This window comes from Phacochoerus africanus, chromosome 1, assembly GCF_016906955.1.
Source record: "Phacochoerus africanus isolate WHEZ1 chromosome 1, ROS_Pafr_v1, whole genome shotgun sequence".
Lineage (NCBI taxonomy): Eukaryota > Metazoa > Chordata > Mammalia > Artiodactyla > Suidae > Phacochoerus > Phacochoerus africanus.
The window spans coordinates 215,561,904-215,583,914 of NC_062544.1; the positions used below are offsets into that span (position 1 = coordinate 215,561,904).

The 22,011-nt window shown below is 41.5% G+C and overlaps 1 protein-coding gene across 1 annotated transcript in view; it reads left to right on the forward strand.

Moving 5' to 3' along the window:
- Positions 1–21,643, forward strand: part of SLC12A8 (solute carrier family 12 member 8) — a 142,027-nt gene extending 120,384 nt beyond the window's left edge. The window contains exons 11-14 of the mRNA XM_047790408.1: positions 9,149–9,246; positions 9,803–9,920; positions 17,289–17,349; positions 20,577–21,643. Of these exons, the coding sequence (XP_047646364.1) occupies positions 9,149–9,246; positions 9,803–9,920; positions 17,289–17,349; positions 20,577–20,739 (440 nt within the window). The 3' untranslated portion in view covers positions 20,740–21,643. The remainder of the gene's footprint in view (positions 1–9,148; positions 9,247–9,802; positions 9,921–17,288; positions 17,350–20,576) is intronic.
- The last annotated feature ends 368 nt before the right edge of the window (positions 21,644–22,011 follow it).

Consider the following 22,011-nt stretch of genomic DNA (forward strand, 5'->3'; position numbering starts at 1 on the left):
TTTTTTTTTTTTTTTTTCATTTGCTTGGTTTTCTGTCCTCATTTTTCTCTACATGCTCTGATGGATATGGCAACCGCCTCTCAATGTTATTTTCTAGATGCTCAGATTCTTTAGAAATGTATCATACCCATTTGTTTTTTTCCCTGCCTCTGTCTTCTGTTTCCTGTCCCAATCCACTCTAGATCTTCAGTTCTCTAGGCCTGCTAGAAAGCTGTTGTGTTGGAATTCCTCTATCAGATACTTCTGTGTCAGCTCCAGGGAACAAGAGATACAATGTTATGATAGACTTGTGTCTTTCTTTTTTTTTTTTTTTTAAAGCCTACCCAGCATTGAATGACCTCCCTATATTTGAAGAATTTCTAATGTTATGAGTCTTGGTGGGAAGCAAAGCAAGCCTTGCACACTTAAGACTGAATATGTCAGATACTCAGTTTTCCAGCCCCTTCTATAACCAGAGTTCAGGCACAGAACCAGGCTTGGCTGATCAGATGAGCCCTCTGTATAGTTGGAACTGAGAACTGGAAACCTGAAGAAATGGAGAGTTTGAGGAACTCTCTGGAAGCATGGTGGTGGCTGCAGGATGACTACATTCCTGGCTCCAGTGTCCAGGGCTTTCAGGGCCAGTGGGCGGGCTGCAATGTCTAGACCCTGGTGCCTGCAGCAGGGGCGTCCCTACCAGACTGCTCTGGCATGTAACTTTGAGCATTGTTCTGGCTACATAGCCCTGAACTTGATTCTCTAGCCTTTCCAGCCATTCTCAGAGGCTGAGAAAGGTCTTTTGAGCTGGTATATTGCTGTTTCACGTGAAGTCATGTGGCTTTTTTCTTTAGGAAGAAGGGGAGATTGGGTAACAATAGTCTGTGCCCAAATTATCCAGTTCTTAATTTCCAAGAGCTCTAGGTTATAACCTGATTTGTCCTTATTCTTTAAAAAAATTTTTGGGAGTTCCCATCGTGGCGCAGCAGAAATGAATCTGACTAGGAACCGTGAGATTGCAGGTTCAATCCCTGGCCTTGCTCAGTGGGTTAAGAATCTGGCGTTGCTGTGAGCTGTGGTGTAGGTCGCAGACATGGCTTGGATCTGGCATTGCTGTGGCTGTGGTGTAGGCTGGCAGCTGTAGCTCCGATTGGACCCCTAGCCTGGGAACCTCCATATGCCTCAGGTGCATCCCCAAAAAGACAAAAAAAAAATTTTTTTTTGAACATCATTTCATTCTTGTTTTATGGGCACAATATTTGTCTCTCTGGTAATATTACTTATTCTCCCTTTATAGTTTTTTCTCCCTTTAGATTCTTTTCTCTTTGGTTTCACTCTCTCTTTTATATTAGAAGCTTTATAAAAATATCTGTTGCTCTTTTGATTTTGATTTCTCTTCCTGCTTAGAGAAGTAAGTATTAAAAAGCTATTTAGAAGATCTGTCCTAGGCAGGGCATATTGATTAGGGTCCTTTATTCTAGAATGATCAGGGGGTAGACTAGCTTTGTCACAGGAGGACCCCCAAAGGTGACCTGCTGGATATTTTCCTCCAGAGAGGAGTCCTTTAATCTCTTGCCTGGCAGTCCCCTAGATGGCTGTATTCAGGAGCCAGGTGACATAAGGGAGTAGGGGTGACCCCCTGTTTAGGATATAGACTTTCATCGAATCCTCCAGTTTCTAGCTCCATTCCTCCACTCTTTGCTATGCCTGATGTCCCAAGTCTGGAGTCTTTCTGGTTTTATTTCTTCAGAGGAACCCTCTCCTCCCTTGGGGAGGAGGTCAGGCAAAGAAGAGTCATTTCCCAGCTGCAAGGCCAGAGGGAAGGAACTTGATATCCACCTGTTTCATATACAGTCTTGCTGCCAGCCCCTGACACCTTGTCACTTCCCAAGGACAGCTACTTCCTGGTCGTGACCTTTGTGGGGTCTGCCGGGACGCACTGAGCTGCTCCTTGCCTGCACCCTCTCCTCTCTGTGGGCCCTAGAGCTCGTCCTTTTCTGTTCTGCTCCGTCTATTACCACTCCTCCATCACCTTTCCACCTTCCAAGCCCTGTTATTATCTTTCCTCTCTCATTCTCCTTGTGCTTTTGGAGTTTTGCCTGTTCAATTCTTGTCATGTCTTCTCAGTTGGTTTTCAGGAGAGATGTGTGGTCAGTATATAACGTTTGACCGGTGAAGGTGCTCCATCTCAGAACTGTCCTGAGCTCTTGTTGACCCCTCCCTCTCCTCCATCCTTGCTGCCTTCACCTTGGTGCAAACCCCCATCATCTGGCACCCAGACTCTTGTTACCCTCCGCACAGTCTCCTGCGTCCAGATTCTCCCACATTCTCTTTCTCCTTCTCATTGTCCACTGAATGACCTTTCTGAAATAAAATTCTCATCTTGTCTCTCTTACATAAGAGCTTTCACTGGAATCTAATGCCTTCGATCTTGTTGTGGTTTGACAGCTTCTTGGCAATCCTGCCCCATCCTACCTTCCTGGCCGCTTTTCTCATGACAGCCCACACGCATATGTCCAGTCACACCCAGACACGTGCCCCAGACCCGTCATGTTCCATATTCCTTCCTGCCTTCGCACCCACGATCCTGCCTTCTCCAATCGCGTCATTTCCTCCTTTTCCATCTGAAAAATGCTGGCTTGTTGTTCAAAGACCATTCGACTTTTCAGACTCTGTTTCAGAAGCCTTCCCTCATTTCTTCTCCTGTGCATGCATAACGTTTGAGTCACCCTAGTGTTAGAAAATCTTTATCGCTTTGTTTTATACATTTGTTTACACTTTTGTCTTTGGGCCTACTCATCTGTCTGTCTTAAGAAAAAGAAATATTCAGTTTTATCCCTTTGGCCCTTGTCTGTGAGTCCTTTAGTCCCAAACCATGTCTTTCCACCTTGTGCTCATCAACAATATTCCCACATAGTACATGACACTGACAGACACTCAGCAAGGGCTAATTAAATTGATGAACGATTGTGCAAATCTTGGCTAAAAATTGAACCACTGATATGGTAAAGAGTAGCTAGAGTTAAATTATTAGAAGAACCTAATATGTGATGCCACCAGATGCCATAAAATACTAAGAATCAAAGCACTAGTGAATAAATATTGGTGAGAGCAAATGGATCAGAAAAATTAACTCAGGGCTGTATTTGATACCGTATAGAGCCACACATTCCTTATTTATAACAGCTGCACAAGAGAGATTTCTGACTATTGAAGACATCATCAAAGACCAAAAGGATCTGATTAAACAGAAATAAAAAAAACATTTGCACAACACAGTGTCACAGAAGGAAACAATTATTCTGACAAACACAACTGATAAAAGCATACCTTCCAACGCGTATTATTTTTAAAAACAGGAAGGTCAAAATCCAGATTCTGCTAAAGAGAGGCCGGAAGAGATGAATGCGCAGTTTACATTTGAAAAGCTGATGCCCAGACTCATATGTTGTCCACGCACCAAGCTGACTTTAATGGTTGGTGTTGAATGTTGTTAGTGGTTAAAAACTGGCAGCATGTACTGAGCCCGTCCCAGGTACCTAGCATGAAGATGATCACTTAAAACAGATTCTCTCAGCTCGGCTCAGATTTAGGCATTGTTATTACCTTGCCCAGAGGACAAAAGTGAGGCCTAGGGAAGTTAAATGCTTGCTTGGGATATGAGACAGCTAGAATTTGAAGCCAGGTTCATCTCACTTTAGAACCTGTGTTCTTAACCACTACACAAAGGGTGTGCTGCTTGGGTTCAGTCTCTGTTATGAACTGGGGTGCGATACTGATTAAATGAACCCAAGTTAAACCACCATTAAAATATCCTTGCATATCTTTCAGCTGTCAAAAATTTAAATTAACAAGGGTGGGTACGTGGTAACCGGGTGTATGTACACACTGCTGGAAGCAATGTCCCTGGAGTCATTCCTTTTGGATCTATGGATTGGTGTTTCATCCATTTCAGGAGGTGTGGGGCCATGATTTCTTCAGAAACCAACAGTTTTGCTGCCAGAGGGGGCAAACTTGGGGGCTGTGCCTTTATAGGCTCAATGTGCTACACCCGGGAGAAGGTGGAATGAGGAAACCTTCAGATCTGCTGGCCTGGGGGAGTGGACCCAGCTAGGATGAGCAGGGGACCAGCCAGAAATTTAGTGGGAAGACCCTAGAAATGAGAGAGCCATGGAGGCTCAATAGCTCCCCATGGCCCCCTGCCCAAGGGGCCTATAAGAGACGGGCAAAGCTCCAAGCCAGGGGACACTAGAGGACTGGCCGCAACTTTGACTGTGCTTCCAAACTCACACAGATCTCCTGGCAGAGAGTGGGAGCCTCGTGGGTGGTGGAGACACGGGGGCCAGCTGCATGCTGCTAAGAACCGGGGTAGGGATGGGAGCAGCCCAGGTTGAAGATCACAGACTCTCACTGTTCTTACCCTGGGCTCCAGCGGTCTTTGAAAAACAAACATTCTTAGTGTGTTGTCTCCATCTGGTAAATTTCCAGAGCCCCGAGTGGGTTTTGTTTTGTTTTGTTTTGTTGATGATTTTGTCTAGTTATATACCTGCCTCTCAGGGCAAAGATTCACTGACCTCTTCGCATTGCCATAGTTAAAAGTCTCACCAGTTCATTCTTTCTGAAGCAGGATCTTTCAAGATGTAACAGGAAATATTAAACTAATTGCTCCACCTTAGTAAATCTGCGCAGGGAATTGTATATCAAAGAAACAACCCCAAACCAAACAACAGACCATAAAATATATACCAATAAGATATGATTGTCATAGCTGCATTGTTGGTGCTAGTGACAACCTAGAAATAACTTTAGTGCACAGCATTTGGAAAGGGGTTAAAAGACTGTAGAATCCACACAACAAAATACCGCATGAACTTGAAACATGATCCTTTGTGGACTGTAACAATGTACATTCTCCATTCGTACATGCCAATCAGGACTATTTATTTTGATAAAGTTATGGAGGACATTTCTAGAGATGGTTTAGTATGATTTTAAGTAGTTTTTATAAAATTACTTAAATTCATGATTTTAAAAATGGGCATAATTGTTTTCCCCCTTCATATTTAAAGTCTTTGTATCTGCATGGGTTTTGTGAACATAGAACTTGTTAGACATACTACTAGATTTTAAAAGACAAGTTAATGTTATGCATTATGTTTATTATATTTGATATTTTTAACATGTCTCATGCATGGTTCTGTTTACCTGATTGTTTGTTTCGTGACTAAAGCTTGATAAAGTCGCCTTCCTAGTTATTATTCTAGTATTTCTAATGTGAGAAACTGTCTCCTCCCACCTTAAGTCGGTAAGGCTTATTTTTTCTAGCATAGCCCTTAAAAAGATTAAAAAATTCCTTCAGTCTTTTTGGAAGGATTTTGAAACCATAGCTGCTCAAAATTGTGAATAATTGTCCACCGGTATTGTCATACCTATTCAAAGTCATCGAGCATCCTTGCCTGAATTCTCCCTCCCTCAGCTGACATATAAAACTGCACTGAGGGAGTTCCCGTCATGGTGCAGCGGAAAAGAATCCAACTAGGAACCGTGAGGTTGCGGGTTCAATCCCTGGCCTCCCTCAGTGGGTCGAGGATCCAGCATTGCTGTGAGCTGTGGTGTAGGTCTCAGATGAAACTCATATCTGGCATTGCTGTGGCTCTGGTGTAGGCCAGCAGCAACAGCTCCGATTGGACCCCTAGCCTGGGAACATCCATATGCCGTGAGTGTGGCCCTAAAAAGGACAAAAAGACAAACAAACAAAAATCTTCTCTGCATTTGCCTGGGGGTACCTACCCCTGCCTACAACTTTCCCCAGAGTTCCTCAGAAAACACACACCCATACAATTCCTTTGGGTACAGCATAATTGACATTGTGCAGGATCAAATCAAGTGTGAGGAGTTCCCTCTGTGGTGCACCAGGTTAAGGATCCAGTGTGGTCTGCAGTGGGTTTGATCCCTGGCCTGGTGCAGTGGGTTAAGGACCTGACATTGCCACAGCTATGGCATAAATTGCAGCTGCAGCTCAGATTCTATCCCTGGTCTGGGAATTTCCATATGCCAGGAGTAGGGCTGAAAAAGAAAAAAAAAAAATCAAGTGTGAAGGAGTGAACTTAACATTTGGCAAACCTCAGAGAGGCAAGAATCTAAGTCCTTCACCAATACTGTTCCTCCTAAAAAACCAGGGGGCAACTGTATTTCACTAAGCTTATGATTGAAAAAATGAATCATGCATTGAGCATGTGGAAACCATACAACTTAATCATAACAGTGTTTCTTCCTTTTTTTAAAAAAAATAGCAAGGTAATAGGGCCATCAACTCAAATCAGTCATAAACCTTGGCAGAATTTATTTTAATCCATGATTAATAAGAAGACATTTACTGAGTACTTCCTATACACAAATGCCTACATACCTAGATTTGGCTTTTAGAGATATAAAAGATGGTCCTTGCCCTCAAGACATGGAGGTATAAAAGATAAATACGATAGAAGCACATTGTAAAGGCAGATAAATATTGAAAGGATGAAGCCTTCTTCAGGGGCTAGGATGGTTTGTCATTCATTTAACCTCATGTACATTCCAAATGCTGTTCTAGGTGCTGGGGACATGAAACATGAATAGACATGGAAGGTCTCTGCTGTCATTGCACTTGCATTCGAGCAGGGAAGACACATAATAAGTAAACACATACATGCTGTGATGTCAGTAACTGATAAGTACTATGATGAATAATAAACTGGGGGAGTTCCCTGGTGACTCAGGGGGTTAAGGATCTGGTGTTGTCACTGCTGTGGCTCTAGTGCTGTGGTATGGGTTCAGTCGCTGGCCTGGGAACTTCCACATGCATTGGACGCAGCCAAAAAAGAGTGGTTATTATAAAAAAACAACAGCAATAATAATAAAGTGGGGGGTAACGGGATAGAGACTAGGGTGGGGGGGTACTGTTTCAGATAGTTTTTTTCAGAAAATAGCTCTTTGAGAAGAGGATATTTTAATGAACTGAGCTGTGTAAAGCAGTGATCCATGAAGAGCTGTCGGGGAAGAATTATAGGCAGAGGAAATGGCATGTGTAAGGGACAGGTGGGAATTGGATTGGTGCTGTGTAGGGCCATGCAGGCCATGGTGACCATGATAGAAGGGCGCTAAAGGCTCTAGCTAGACTTGTGATATGATCAGATCCAGCCTTAAGAAGCTCACTGGCTTTTTGAAGCATAGATCGTATAGAGGTAAGAGAAGGACTTAAAGCTTGTTTGAAGGTCTATTGATTAAGGGAGGCTAATGCTATCACAAATAACCAAAAACATAGTGGCTTAAACACAATGGAAAGTTATTTCTCACTTGCATAGTCCAGGGAGAGAGTTCCAAGTCAGTGGAGTCTCTCCTCCATGCATTGATTTAGGGACCCAGGCTCCTTCCATCTTTTGTGACTTCACCGTCTTCTAAGGTCTTTGAACGTCAAGACTGAGTTACTATGTTTAGATTTAGGGCACAGAGATGAGGCACACCTACTCTCTCAAAGACTTTGGTGTAAAAGTGGCACTCACCTCTTCTGTTCACATTCCCTTGGTGAGAACTTAGTTACATGATGCAAGAGCTCTTAGCTGGGGTCTCCATTACAGGCGTGCACTCAATACATCAGATGGGAGATGAAAGTGTCTCAGACTAGGACAGAAGGAATGGAGGTGATGAGGAGTGCCATATTCTGAATATTTCTTGAATAAACAGGATTTACTGATGCAATAGATGTGGGTGTGAGAAAAAAGGAGTCAAGGATGAATCTTAGATATTTGAGGGAATGGTGGTGTCATTTACTCAGACGAAGAAGACTTAGAGAGCATAGATTTCTCCTTTAGTCATGCTAAGGTTTGAGGTGTTTATTAGCCATGTAGAGGAGGTATTGGGCAGACAACTAGATATTGAAATTTTCAGTTCAAGGGAAAGGTTGCAGATGATGTCACCTTGGAATTCTCAATGTATGGATAGTATTTAAAGCCACGGAGATGTGAGCTCCTAGGAGAAAGTGTAAGCTGAATAAAGAAGAGTGCTGAGGACTGAATGAATGCTGCTCCAATATTTGGGGGTTGGAAGGAGGAGCTGAGCCAGCAAAGGAGACTTAGAAGAAGTGGGCAGTGAGGTAGGAGGAAAACTGGGAGAGTGAGGCATCCTGCAAACCAAGATAAGAATGTGTTTCAAGAAGATGGAAATGATCTCACATGTCAGATACTGTCTGAAAGGTCAAGTAAGATGAAGACTTGGAGTTGACCATTGAATTTAAAAAGATTCAAGTTCTTGACAACCTTAGGAAGAGTAGTTTTAGTAGAATGGTGTATATAATCCATAATCTAAGTGTCAGTGAGGGAAGAGTGGAAGGTAGAAACCATATAGGCAATTATTTTGAGCAGTTTTGCTATAAGGGAGACAAATAGGACAGTAGGTAGGGGGAGAACTTGTTTAGTGGGAGAAATTACAGTGTATTTGCATTTGATGGAGATGATTTAGTAGAGGATGGAAAAGCAAAGTCCTTGAGCAGGGCACAAATGTAGGGATGGGCCTTAGGTAGGAGCCAGGGCTGCTCATCCACTCTAAAAATGAAAAGGCAAAGAGAGGGTACAGATGCAAGAAGGTGGGTAGATTTGGTGATAAGACAATATGAAAGCTCTCCTTTGAAAGGAGAGGTTGTAAACTGGTTATATCAGCAAGTAGAAGAATGAGTAGACTAGGTGTACGCTGTTGAGCAATACTGAGATGTGGAAGCAGATGACACATCCAAGGCAGTACTTGTTGACAGTCTTGGACCATGGGATCTAAGCTAGGTGAGAGGAGAATGAAAAGAGGAGGTAGGTGAAAGGAAGCAAAAACATACTAGGCAAGTTAACTGAAGGTCCCTCTGCAGCTCTGACTAGTGAGGTGGGAGACAGCAAAGCAAAAGAGGCGAAAAGGAGGTGATGGGCTGAGGTTGGACTGATTGAAATCAGATTTAGGAGGTATAAGCTTTCTGGTAAAGACAGGCCTCAGGCGTGGCTAAAGGAGTTGATGGTTGAGGTGAGTGGAAGTTATCTTTTAGGCTGAGTTGCAAAATTGGAGAGGAGGAGCTTATAGGTATTGGCTAATATAAACACTGGAGGGTTTGATAACAAATGAGTAACCAAGGATTTTGGCTCACTTACTTTTTTAGATTTCTTCCTAAAGTCCAGGCTCCAGGAACAAGATATCCAGAGGAGACCAACTTCTTTCTACACCCGCATATGCAACCCCTGGATCTCTCTGTTGGGGGTGAGTGACTTCATTTTGATCTCAATCATCCTTAAGACTGAATTCAAATGGAGATGTGACATTTTTGGGTGGGGTGTAGAGAAGGGAAGAGGGGAATCTTAAGTGGGAGCAATATGATTTCATTACTTGTTATATCAGAATTTAGATGAGGCCACATATGGCAAGATTACATTTAATGAACTACTTATTTTTAATCAATGGTTTGACTTTTAAAAATCATTACTGATAACCTCTGATCACCAAATTTCTAGGTATACCAAATGAGCATAATTTCACTCTAGTTTTTTTTTTTCTCCTAGAAAGTAGTAGGACAAGGGGCAAGGATGAAATATCTATTTACTGATTGTTTTGTTTAGAGGGTACTTTCAGGAGGATGTCTTCCCAAATATCTGTTTAAAAGAGGTTTTTTGAATTGTGAGTGATCTTCACTTATTCAGATTTAGAGTAATGAGAGGTTGATAAGAAGGAGTCTTGTTTCTTAAGGCCCTAGCCTTATATCTTGCTTACCATGTAATAACCCCTTAGATGACTTGCCCTTCCTACTCTGTTTCCACAGGTTGTTGGGTCCCTTCTCATCATGTTTGTGATCCAGTGGGTCTATACCCTGGTTAACATGGGGGTCGCTGCCATTGTGTATTTCTACATTGGTCGGACCAGTCCTGGACTTCACCTTGGTAAGCAACAGAGCCATTTTGCCACCACCTCCCTTCTCTTTCAGCATTTATTTTAAAAAGTGTTTTTTAACATCTGTTAAGTGCCAACACTGACTCAAATACGAATCCCAATTTCAAGGAACTAACAGTTTAGGAGAAAAATATGCACGAGCATAAATGATAAATGAAAATTAATAACTTATGAGGTTTATAAGACACATAAAAGTAAAATGAATGACAATAGTACAAAGACCAGGAGGGAAGAAATGGGAATATACTGCTGGAAGTTTCATGTGCTATAGGTGAAGTGCTAAAATATCACTTAAAGGTAGACAATGATAAGTTAAAAATGGGTGTTACAAGCCCTAAAGCAGCTACTAAAATACACGCATACCTTGGAAATAACTGTGAGTTCAGTTCCGGATCACTGCACTAAAATGAATATCACAATAAAGCGAGTCATACAAATTTTTTTGTTCCCTAGTACATACGAATGTCATGCTTATACTATACTGTAGTCTGTTAAGTGTGCAAGAGCATCATGACTAAAAAAAAAGTGTACATACCTTAATTCTCAAATAGTTTATTGCTAAAAATGCTAACCGTCATCTAAGCCCTCACTGAGTTGTAGCAGTAACATTAAAGATCACTGATCACAGATCACCATGAGAAATATAATAATAATGACAAAGTTTGAAATACTGTATGTGACACAGAGACAGAAAGTGAGCAAATGCTGTTGGGAAAATGGTGCTTATAGACTTGGTCAAAGCAGGGTTGCCCCAAACCTTCAACTTGTGAAAATGCAATACCGTGAAGCACAACAAAGCCAGGTGCAATAAAATGAGATATGCCTATAACACAATAAAGAATTATATCTAATAAACCAATAAAGGGGATAAAAGTGAGTTAAAAATACTCAAAGTAAATCAGAAAAAGACAAAAAGATAATAAAGGACATATGGGCAGAACAAAAACAAGTAGCAAGGCGGTTTATGTAAACCTAGCCATCTCAAATAATCACACTAATTATAAATGGTCTAAACACTTCAAATTAAATCATCTAACACTGATAGAGTAAAAAAGTACAATCCAACTATGTGCTGTCTACAAGAAGACTGCTTTATATATAAAGACGCAACCAAGTTAAAAGTAAAAGGATGGAAAAAGATATATCATGATAAGAAAAATCAGACAAAGCTGAGGGACTATACTAACATCAGACAAAATAGATTTCAGAGAAAAGAACATTACCGGGCATAAAGAGGGACTTTATCTAAAGATAAAGGAAACATTAATCAAGAGGACATAATAAATCTTAATATTTATATGCTTTAAAACAGAGGTTTGAAATTCATAAAGCAAGACCTGTTAGATTGGCAATAATAACTAGAAAAGTTCTCAGTTATAGGTAGAGATTTCAGTACCTCTCTCTCAATGATTGATGAAACAAGTAGGCAGAAAATCAGTAGGACTTTAGTAAACTTGAATAACATTACCAACAAACCTGGCCAAACTGATATAGAATATCCCACCTAGCAGCAGCAGAATGTATATTTTTTTCAACTGTACATGAAACATTTACCAGGATAAACCATATTCTAAGACAGTTTTTTAAAGTCTCAATAAATTTAAAGGTATTCACATTAATTAACTCAGGAACAAAGAGGAAGTAAATCAAAAATACCAGGAAGATATCTGAAAGATCCCCAAATATTTAGAAACTAAAGAACACTAAATAACTAAGAACACTAAAAAACACTAATAAACTAAAGAAACTAAATAACTCATGGTTCAAAGAAGAAATAAGTGAAATTAAGAAGTGCTTTGAATGAAAATGAAAATATAACATCAAAATTGTGGGTTGCAGCTAGTTCAATACTTAGAGGAAAGTTTCACAGCATCAAATATTTATGTTAGAAAAGAAAAAAAGGTCTCAAATCAATGACCACAGCTTCAACTTAAGAAACCAGAGAAAGAAAAGCAAATTACACCTAATAAGAAATAAGGAACTTAGAAAGATCAAAGTAGAAATCACAAAATATAAAATGGGGGAAATAGAGAATGCCAGTAAAACAAAAAGCTGGTTATGTGAAATCAATAAAATTAACAAACCTCTAGCCAGACTGATCAGAAAAAAAGGAGAGGAAGCACAAGTGACCAGTTCCAGGAGTGAGAGAGGTGAGATGAGTCTACAGAGTTTAAAGGAAAATAAGGAAACGTTATAAACAACTTTATGCCAATAAATTTAACAACTTAGATGAACTGGAAAAATTCCTTGAAAGACACAAACTATCAAACTCACTCTAACAGAGATACAGGGCTATTTAGTTCATCTATTAAAGAAATTACACTTGTCACGAAAACCTTCCCACAAAGCCCTAGGCCCAGGTGGCTTCACTAATGAAACTTATCAAACATTTCAGCAAGAATGTCAATTCTATGTAAATGCTTCAGAAAACTACACACCAACATCCTCATGGATGTAGACGCAAAAATTCTTAATAAAATTTTAACAAATTGAATATAAAATAATATTAAAAGCACAGTAATACATCATAACCAAGTAGGTTTATCCCAGAAATGCAAGGTTGATTTAATGCTCTTAAATAAATCAATGTAATTCACCATATATACAGAATAGAGAGGAAAACTACAAAACATTTTTGAGAGGAAATTGAAGAAACTGAAGAAATAAATGAATATATATACCATATCCATGAACTGGAAGATTCAATATTCTTTTTTTTTTTTTTGGTCTTTTGTCTTTTTAGGGCCGCACCCATGGCATGTGGAGGTTCCCAGGTAGGGGATCAAATCAGAGCTATAGCTGCCGGCCTACATCACAACCACAGCAATGCCAGACCCAAGCCGTGTTTTCGACCTACACCACAGCTCAGGGCAACACTGGTTCCTTAATCCACTGAGGGATCGAACCTGCAACCTCATGGTTCCTAGTGAGATTCGTTTGTGCTGTCGCCATGACAGGAACTCCAAGATTCAATATTCTGAAGCTGTCCTTTCTTCTCAAACTTTTCTATTGATTAGATATAATCCCAATCAAAATTACAGTTGCCTTTTTCGTAGAAGTTGGAAAGCAGATCCTAAAATATTCATGTGGAAATTCAAAGGACCTCGAATAGACCAACTAACTTGGCAAAAGGAAATCAAATTTGGAAGATTTACACTATCTGATTTCAAAGCTAATTATACAGCTAAATTAATCAAGAGAGCATTGAAATCAAGATAGATAAATCAATGGATAAGTAGAGATGTTGCAAAGGCAGTTCAGTGGAGGGAAAGATAGTCTTTTCAGCAAATGATGCTGGAACAATTAGAAATCCATAAGCAAAAAACAAACTTCAATCTATACGTCATACAGTGTAAAAATAGCTCAAAATGGATCCTTGAAAATACAGAAAAAAGACCTTGTGACTCTGAGTGAGACAAAGAGTTCTTAGCTATAACATCAAAAATAGGAAAAAAGGAGTTCCCGTCGTGGCACAGTGGTTAACGAATCCGACTAGGAACCATGAGGTTGCGGGTTCGGTCCCTGCCCTTGCTCAGTGGGTTAACGATCCGGCGTTGCCGTGAGCTGTGGTGTAGGTTGCAGACGCGGCTCGGATCCCGCGTTGCTGTGGCTCTGGCGTAGGCCTGTGGCTACAGCTCCGATTAGACCCCTAGCCTGGGAACCTCCATATACCGCGGGAGCGGCCCAAGAAATAGCAACAGCAACAACAACAACTACAACAACAAAAAAGGCAAAAAGACAAAAAAAAAAGGAAAAAAATTGATAAATTGGACTTCATCAAAATTAAGGACTCTGATCTCCCAAGCATAACTGGTAAAGAAATGCAAAGGCAAGCTATAGATTGAGAGAACGTATTAGCAAATCACAGTATATATAACATGTAACAACTCTCAAAACTCAATACTAAGAAAACAACAAAACTTTTAAAAATGGGCATAATTTTAAATGGATTTCATCCAAGAACAGATATAGATGACAAACACATGAAAAAATTCTCAATGTAACTAGTTGTTAGGAAAAGCAAATTAAAACCAGCATGTAATGTTACCACATACCTATGAGAGATTAAAATTTAAAACACTGATCTTGCCAAGTGTCAGCAAGGCTGTAGAATAGCTAGAACTATATCATATGCAGCTGGTGAGAATGTAAAATTAATACTATCACTTTGTAAAGCAGTTTGGCAGTTTATTTCAAGGTTTACTTAAAACCATACACCTGCAGGAGTTCCTGTCAGAGCACAGCGGAAACGAATCTGACTAGGAACCATGAGGTTTCAGGTTCAATCCCTGGCCTTGCTCAGTGAGTTAAGGATCTGGTGTTGCCGTGAGCTGTGGTGTAGGTTGCAGATGCGGCTCGGATCCCGCGTTGCTGTGGCTCTGGCATGGGCCGGCGGCTACAGCTCCGATTCGACCCCTAGCCTGGGAACCTCCATATGCCACGGGAGCAGCCCTAGAAATGGCAAAAAGACAAAAAAAAAAAAAAAACACCTACAATACGAACTAAGCCACTGTACTCCTAGGTATTTACTCAAGAGAATCAAAAGCATGGTCATATAGGAACATGTACGTGAATATTCGTAGTAGCTTAATTTGTGATAGAAACTGGAAATAATCCAAACGTTCATCAAAAAGTCTCTATAAATAAATTATAGAGACTTATAATTTATACCTACCTATATAATGGAACACTGTTTAGCAATAAAAAGAATGAACATGTAGTAACACAGACGAACCTCAAGAGAATTATGCTGAGTGAAATGAGCCAAACAAAAAGGCTACAGAATGTAATATTATGTATGTATATAATGTATACATGCATACATATATATGATTATTAAAATGCAAAGTGATCTATAATGATAGCATTATCATTGGTGGGGTGGGAGTGTGGATGCATGGAAGGCAGGTCTTGGGAAGTGGCTCAAGGAAACTTTTTCAGGTTATGGATATCTTCATGATCTTGCTTGTAGTGAGGGTTGTACAATGTAGACATGTGTCAGCACTTAGCAGACGGTACACTTTAAAAGGCATGTAGTTTGTTCTAAAAACGTACCTGGGATTTCTGTCAATCAAGTATGCTAAGGCACACAGATACAGAAATTATCATCATGAAGAAAGAAGTTTGCACTCACAGATCCCTAGAAACAGGAGGCACCTGTGCCATGCAGGGTCACCTGGAGAGGACTAGGTTTGATCAGAAGGCAAAAGAGGAAGAGGGGAGAGCAGGGCTCAGAGCCTTTATTAGGGTTTTAATGGAAAGGGATGGGCAAGGCAGGTAGCTGAGTAAGTTTAGGATTGGCTAGCTTGAAGAATTTCAGAGGGCTCTGAGATATAGGGGTGGTCTGTAGTTGTTGGTATTTGGCCCTGGGGTGATTTAGGGCAGGGGAGTATGGGCTTGGTGTGTAAGAGTTTTTTATAAAGATTGTTGTGGGTGTGGGGCCTGGATTAGTCTGTATATCAAAGCTGTGCTCATGGAGTTCCCATCGTGGCGTGGTGGAAACGAATCGGACTAGGAACCATGAAGTTGCAGGTTCGATCCCTGGCCTCACTCAGTGGGTTAAGGATCCGGCATTGCTGTGAGCTGTGGTATAGGTCACAGATGCAGCTTGGATCTGCCGTTGCGGTGGCTCTGGCATAAGCTGGAGGCTACAGCTGTGATTCGACCCCTAAACTGGGAACCTCCATATGCGGCAGGTACGGCCCTAAAAAGACTAGAGACAAAAAGAAAAAAAAAAGCTATGCTCATTAAGGGAGTTGTTTGCTCTATCTAGGAATTAGCACTTCTAGGATCAAGACTCTAAATGCCAGAGCATCAAGAATAAGGAAAGTAACATATTATCAGTACGCTGTTTATTGTATGTCAGTTATTCCTCAATAATAAAGCTGTTGAAAAATACATTCAAGAGCCCTTTTCACCAAAATTCTACAGTGCTCCAATTTAAAATAAAACAATTACGTATTTTCAAGTCCTAACATAATGAAAATAAAAAAGTCTTCCAAATTAGAGTAGTCTGATGTACATTTTTTCAAAGAACTGTACTTCAAATACTTGAATCACATATGCATTAAAAATAATGCTTTAGAAAAAGTCCTGCGAAGATGGGCCCTTATATCAGTTAATTTAATGGATAGATTTTCATTGACATGGTGATTACATCAGTGGCTGCTTCTGAATTTCTTCAAAGTTAGTTTTAAATAATGTCCTAGAAATCTCTTCAAAGGAAAGTATGAAATAAAATTTCAGGTCATTCTTCATCTAAAATTTAGATAATTGAGAATCTAAATGGTCACGAAAAAGTTAAGGCCAGTTAATAAAATGTTTGTGTTTATTTTTTTTCTTATGACAATGTCAAAATATATTAGGAACTTTTTCTGCAAGTGCAGATATTAGTGCAAATCTAAATAAATCTGAAATTTATCCTCCCTTTAGCCATAAGAACCCTAAAAGAGACTAAGTTATATATTATCAGCTGCATACAGTTGACATTAGTCAAGATTCTAACATGAGCCTCTTAAAATACTGCTCACTTCTTGATCATATATTGAATATGATCTGATTAATCAATTTCAATCAGCCATATATATGTTTCTGGTAGAGTAAGTATGTGTAATTTGGAAACGTATTTATAAAATTACATTTGACTTGATTTCCTAAAGTTACATATAATTCGTTTTGTGAAATTTTAAAAAAACACCCACACCAAAGGAGAAATGGATTTTTTCTTTCAGTTGATAAACCCTGTCTGATGTCAGGATATTTGGTTAGGATCAACAAAAATTTCACTTCAATCTTCCACTCTAACATTTATACCTGTGGGGCTCTTTGATTCTCTTGGCACCTATAGAAAACCTCTGAGGGCCAGATCCTGTGGATTTTGAACTGTGAGTGTTACCAGATGAAAACGACATGCTTCCTGTCCTTGAAGTGTGTATGGCCTAGTAGGGGACTTTACAGCATGCATTTAGCATGTGTCAGTTTGAATCAAAGAAAAGATTTAATAGTCATGCATTTAACATGTGTCAGTTTGAATAGAAGAAAAGACATTATCAAAATTTAAAAAAAATTTAAGTTAGCAAGTCCTCAACGGTTTTCTCTATGACACACTCAATTGCTTTCTTGGGATTTTGGAGTTTAGAAATAAACTTTGGAAAAAATATAGAAAATATGATATCCCTAGCAGGTTGCTGTCAGAGAGTGTTATAATGAGCATTGTTTGGTTAGACTGAAAACGGAAAAAGAATTTTTTGTGTGCTCTTCTGTGTGTTTCTCAGGGATATATATTTATCCCATTAAAACAGATTCTAGATACATATGTAGAACCTTCATAAATATGTATGTATATGTCTTCTCTGCAGGTTTAGCCTCCAACTTCAGCCTTTTCAGATGGATGAGGTCTCTTCTGATCCCCTCCTGCAGGTCTGTACCAATCTGGGGCCAGGACAAGGGCAGATTCGTGTTCCGGGGTGCTGGGAGGCACCAAAGCTGTCTCATTTCTCGCTGGGCTTGGGTGAATTGTGGTGTGAACACTTGACCACTGAGAACCTCAGGAGGCACAGACTGCTCCTCACGGCCCTCCACTGCCCAGGCCCCGCTCCCCACCCCATCCCTTTCAGCTCACCAGACACTTCCTCTGGCCCATGTCCTCGTCTCTCCTCATCCCTAGGAATCACAAACAGAGGTTTTATTTACAATCTGGTTGCTGAGCAATCAGTCAAGAGAGTTCACAGTCTAAGACACGCTAGCATCAATACTTCCTCATACACAAGGTCAAGGTCCCGAGGGCTCCTGTTCTTCCATCTCAAGTCAGATGTCGTTGATGTGACTGTATTGGTGGAAAGTACAGAGGCCAAGAGCAGAGAGAGAGTAGCGGTCCTGCAGGATGTCTGTGGGACCTCCATGCTCAAATACCCAAGGAAAGGGAAGAACAGATTTTCCCCAGCAAACAGGCGAGGGCCTCCCAGGGAAGGTAAGACTTACGTGTGCCCTGATCTCCTTCCTCCCCTTCTACCCTTCCAGCGCCAATGCTTCCTCCAGACTCTGGAAAATTATCCCCTCCCCTTTCAATATCAGTGAAAAGCCAAAGCTGCAGGCTGGGAAAAGCCAGGCAGAACCCAACCAAGTGTGATTTCGTTTCATTTTGCGGGTTTGTTTTTGAAACTCTAGAAGTCTGGCTTGTACTTGCCAATATTTCCACCTTCCATGCCCAGACATTGCTAATGGATTATGAGATCCTTTCCCATTGATCCCAGATGTAAATTCAGGAATTCTTCCCCCGGAGTTCCTGCCATGGTTCAGTGGTTAACGAACCTGACTAGTATCCATGAAGATGCAGGTTCGATCCCTGGCCTTGCTCAGAGGGTTAAGGATCCAGCATTGCCTTGCGCTGTGGTGTAGGTCACAGATGCGGCTCAGATCCCATGTTGCTGTGGCTCTGGTGTAGGCCAGCAGCAACAGCTCGGATTGGACTCCTAGCCTGGGAACCTCCATATGCCGCAAGTGTGGCCCTAAAAAGACAAAAGACCAAAAAAAAAAAAAAAGAATTTTCCCCCTTTTAAATTGTGATAAAATACATGTACCATAAAATTTATCCTCTTAATCAAATTAAAGTATATCGTATAGCAGTGTTAAGTACACACACACTGTTGTAAAACTATCACCACTATGCAGATCCAGAATTCTTTATCTTGCAAAACAGAAACTCTGTACTCATTAAACAATAACTCCCCATTCCTCCCTCCCAAGAATCCTTTTTAAGACAACTCTTTATAAGCTGTTCAGGCTGGCACAGGAAATGAAGCCTTGATGCTTGAGCCTAGGATGATGAACGAAAGGAGCAGGGGCCATGGAAACCAACAGGGAAGGGACCAGCAGGCAGGGTGGTGTGTGGAGGGAGTATTCCCAGCCATCTGCTTGGAAACTGGGCTACATGTCCTGTGGGGACCTGCAGGAGGGGTGGGGTCACCTCTCTGCCTCTCTTCCAGGCTGAGGCTCCAGGTTGGGTGACTTAACGTCATAACACACCTGCGCTAATCCCTTTTCCCCAACCTCCTAGTCCTGAGGGCAAGTAGAGTTTAAGTGGAAATAGATTCTGTGTGGAACTCCCTGCAGATTCAGCAGCTGCAAGCAGTGTGGGATTGAGGGTATTTGGCCTTATCCGATTTACACAAATATTTTTAGGCGTTTCTGCTTTGAAAGCCTACCGGTGGCCATGGGAGTTCACTACTCTCTTTTAGACTCTGGATTTCTGGAATTTCACCTCTGAGGACACTATAGTGCTATGGAGAAAGAATGTATTAGGAGATTATTCTTAGAAAAGGACAGTAGTTGGTTGGAAGGGAATCTGGTCCACACTGTTCGTAGCTCTGGAGGCTTGTGGAGCTGGCGGTGGAGGCTTCAGCTAAGTCTCAACGTCAGACTTGCTGGTCTCACCATGGCAGTTGAGCAATATTTTGTGGTGGTTATTCAGGAGGGTGAAAGGACCAAGAAATGGTGATCCAATAAAAGTAGACATTGGTAGCTGTGTTTTCTCTTCTAATTTTGAGGGTGGTTTGGTTTGTTTGTTTGTTTGTTTTCACAACTATAACCCCCCAATGCTCTTCAAAACCAAAGAAGGACAATATTGTAGGGTGTTTAGGGCAAATAAATTTGGCTACATTAATTCCTCTGTTACACCCACATTTCCCAGAATTATGTGAAATTAAACCAGACCTTAAGAAGTCTTTCTTGAAGTCCTAGCAGCTGCCCAGGTGAGAATTCTTAGGCCATGAGAGACTAGAAGGTGAAGTGTATTAGTTCCCTGACCTCAGAAGAAAACAATGGTTTTACTTAAAAAAAGAAAGAAAAGCATTGACGAGAAAAGAACATTTTCAGAGCAAATGTATACTGAAGGTGTGATTTCAGGACCTAACAGAGACGTAGGAAGTAGACGGGCCTGAGAAGCTGAATAAATAGAAGCACAGGCGATGAGGAGGTTTGCATGAGGCCACTAGGCTGATGCTGGCGGGGCTGTGGCTGTCCCTGTCTTCGGTAGCTACCCTGGCTGCCAGGCTGCTCTTCCCTTACTGCTTTCTGCCACCTGAACTTTCCTCGCGCATTCCTAACATTTTTCTCTGCCAGATGGAATAAACTGTGGACACCCCACACCAGACTCTGTAATGAGACTTGCTCTTTGTCTCCAAGCCAACTTGGTGCCAAAAGCCTTTGTTCTTTACCGGGTAGCTGCTTGCTCTATAACCCTCAGCCCTGGAAATCATCCCTCATTCAACTTTCTTTCCGGAGAAGGTGTCTCTTTTCACTCACCTCAACTTTCCAGCCTCCCCGTTCCATGATTTCACTTGACAAAAAAGCAAAGTAAAGCTATAGGACCCCAACGTGACAGCATTCGGAAGGTTATTGTCATCCAGTTGTGTACATTTCTACTAAAGGAAGGTGAATGGTGCTCGCTCTGATACTTACTTCTCATACATTTGGTTCATAAAGTGTCTTGTGCATAACTTTCAAGAGTTACATGGTTTAATACATGTTACGTAATGAGCATGATGACATTTTTGCAAGTCGATTCTCCGTCCCGGAGGAGACTTACCACCACTGTTCATCGCTTGGGTCTCTCCTTCTGACCGCCCTCCGTGTTTCTCTCACCAAAGGAGCTTGCGACCCTCCCAAGAGCAGATCATTTTGGCGCCGTCCCTGGCTAGGGTGGACATGGAGATGACCCAGCTCACCCAGGAGAACGCAGACTTCGCCACCCGGGATCGCTACCACCACTCCTCCCTTGTGAGCCGGGAACAGCTGATGCCTCGGTACTAGAGTACTGAGCCCTCAGTCCTAGGGCACTGAGTCCTCAGTACCAGGCAGCCCCAGGACCTCCCCTTTTGGAGCTGTCCAGGGCACAGTGGCCCCAAATCCCAGAACCTTTGTGAAGCTGGTTCTCCTTGGTAAGAAACTCAGAGACCTGCCCTTCTCCTGCCTCTTTGGACGACGGAAGTGTGCATTCTGGTCTGGAGCACCACGTCCAACCTGGATGCCCACTGCAGTGGCGGTGGCCCCTGAAACACGCACCAGGTCCGAAGAGCTCCACGTGGACACCGAGACTTGCAGGTGTGGAGAACCGGGCCAGATGGCGTGTTCTGAGGGCCACAGTAAATGGTTACTTTAAAGTTTGTTTTGTTATTGTCATGGTTCCAAACCCTAAGTAGAATCCAATCTATAGTGAGGCGTCTCCCTCCCATCCTTGTTCCTCATCTCTGCTCCATCCCCTGCCCCAGAGATAGCCACTGTTCTTAGATATACTCCCCGCATTTTGTTATGAAGATACAAGCCAATAGGAATGTGGATTTTTATTACCCCCTTTCCATCCACAGAAGGTGGCATGTTCTACATGTGTTCTGCACCTTGCTTTTCCCCTTGACAGTCTATCTGGGAGACATTTCCATATCAATACCCATGCAGTTTCCTCATTATTTTTCATTGTATGAATGTGCTATAATTTATTGCCTCAGTTCCGCAATGATGGCATTTGGATTGTTTCCAGTCTTTTGCTGTTACGGTCAGTTCTGCAGTGAATAATCGCGTTCATATGTACAAGCATAAAGAATATCTGTAGGATAAACTCCCCAAAGTGAAACTGCACGATCAAAGGGCACATGCATTTGTAAACTGTTATTGTTTAGTGAAGGCCTTTTTAATAAAAAAGTTAAATTACTGTGAATTACTTACTGGTGACTCATGTTCTCAAAAGCATGTGTGGTGCCCCACGCTCTGAGCACCTTTGCAGCTGTCTTGCAGTAGGAACATGTGAAGGGGCAGGACTATTTTGGCTTCTCTGTGAGCTCAGTGTGCCATTCATCATAGGCATCTGCTCTCAGGGGCCCAGCATGAGGTCAGCCCCTAGCCTAGGGTCAGTGGTTTCACTGCTGAGCCACAGAGGGAAGTACTGTTGGGTCAATTCTGACCTCTTTCTTCTATAGGAGAGCGTCTCAAAATCAGTGTATAAATGTAAGGAAACTGGGATCCTTGTTAAAAGTGTAGATTTCTGCACCCCAGTCCTGGATGTAAGCTTGGGGCAAGTCCTGGACTTGA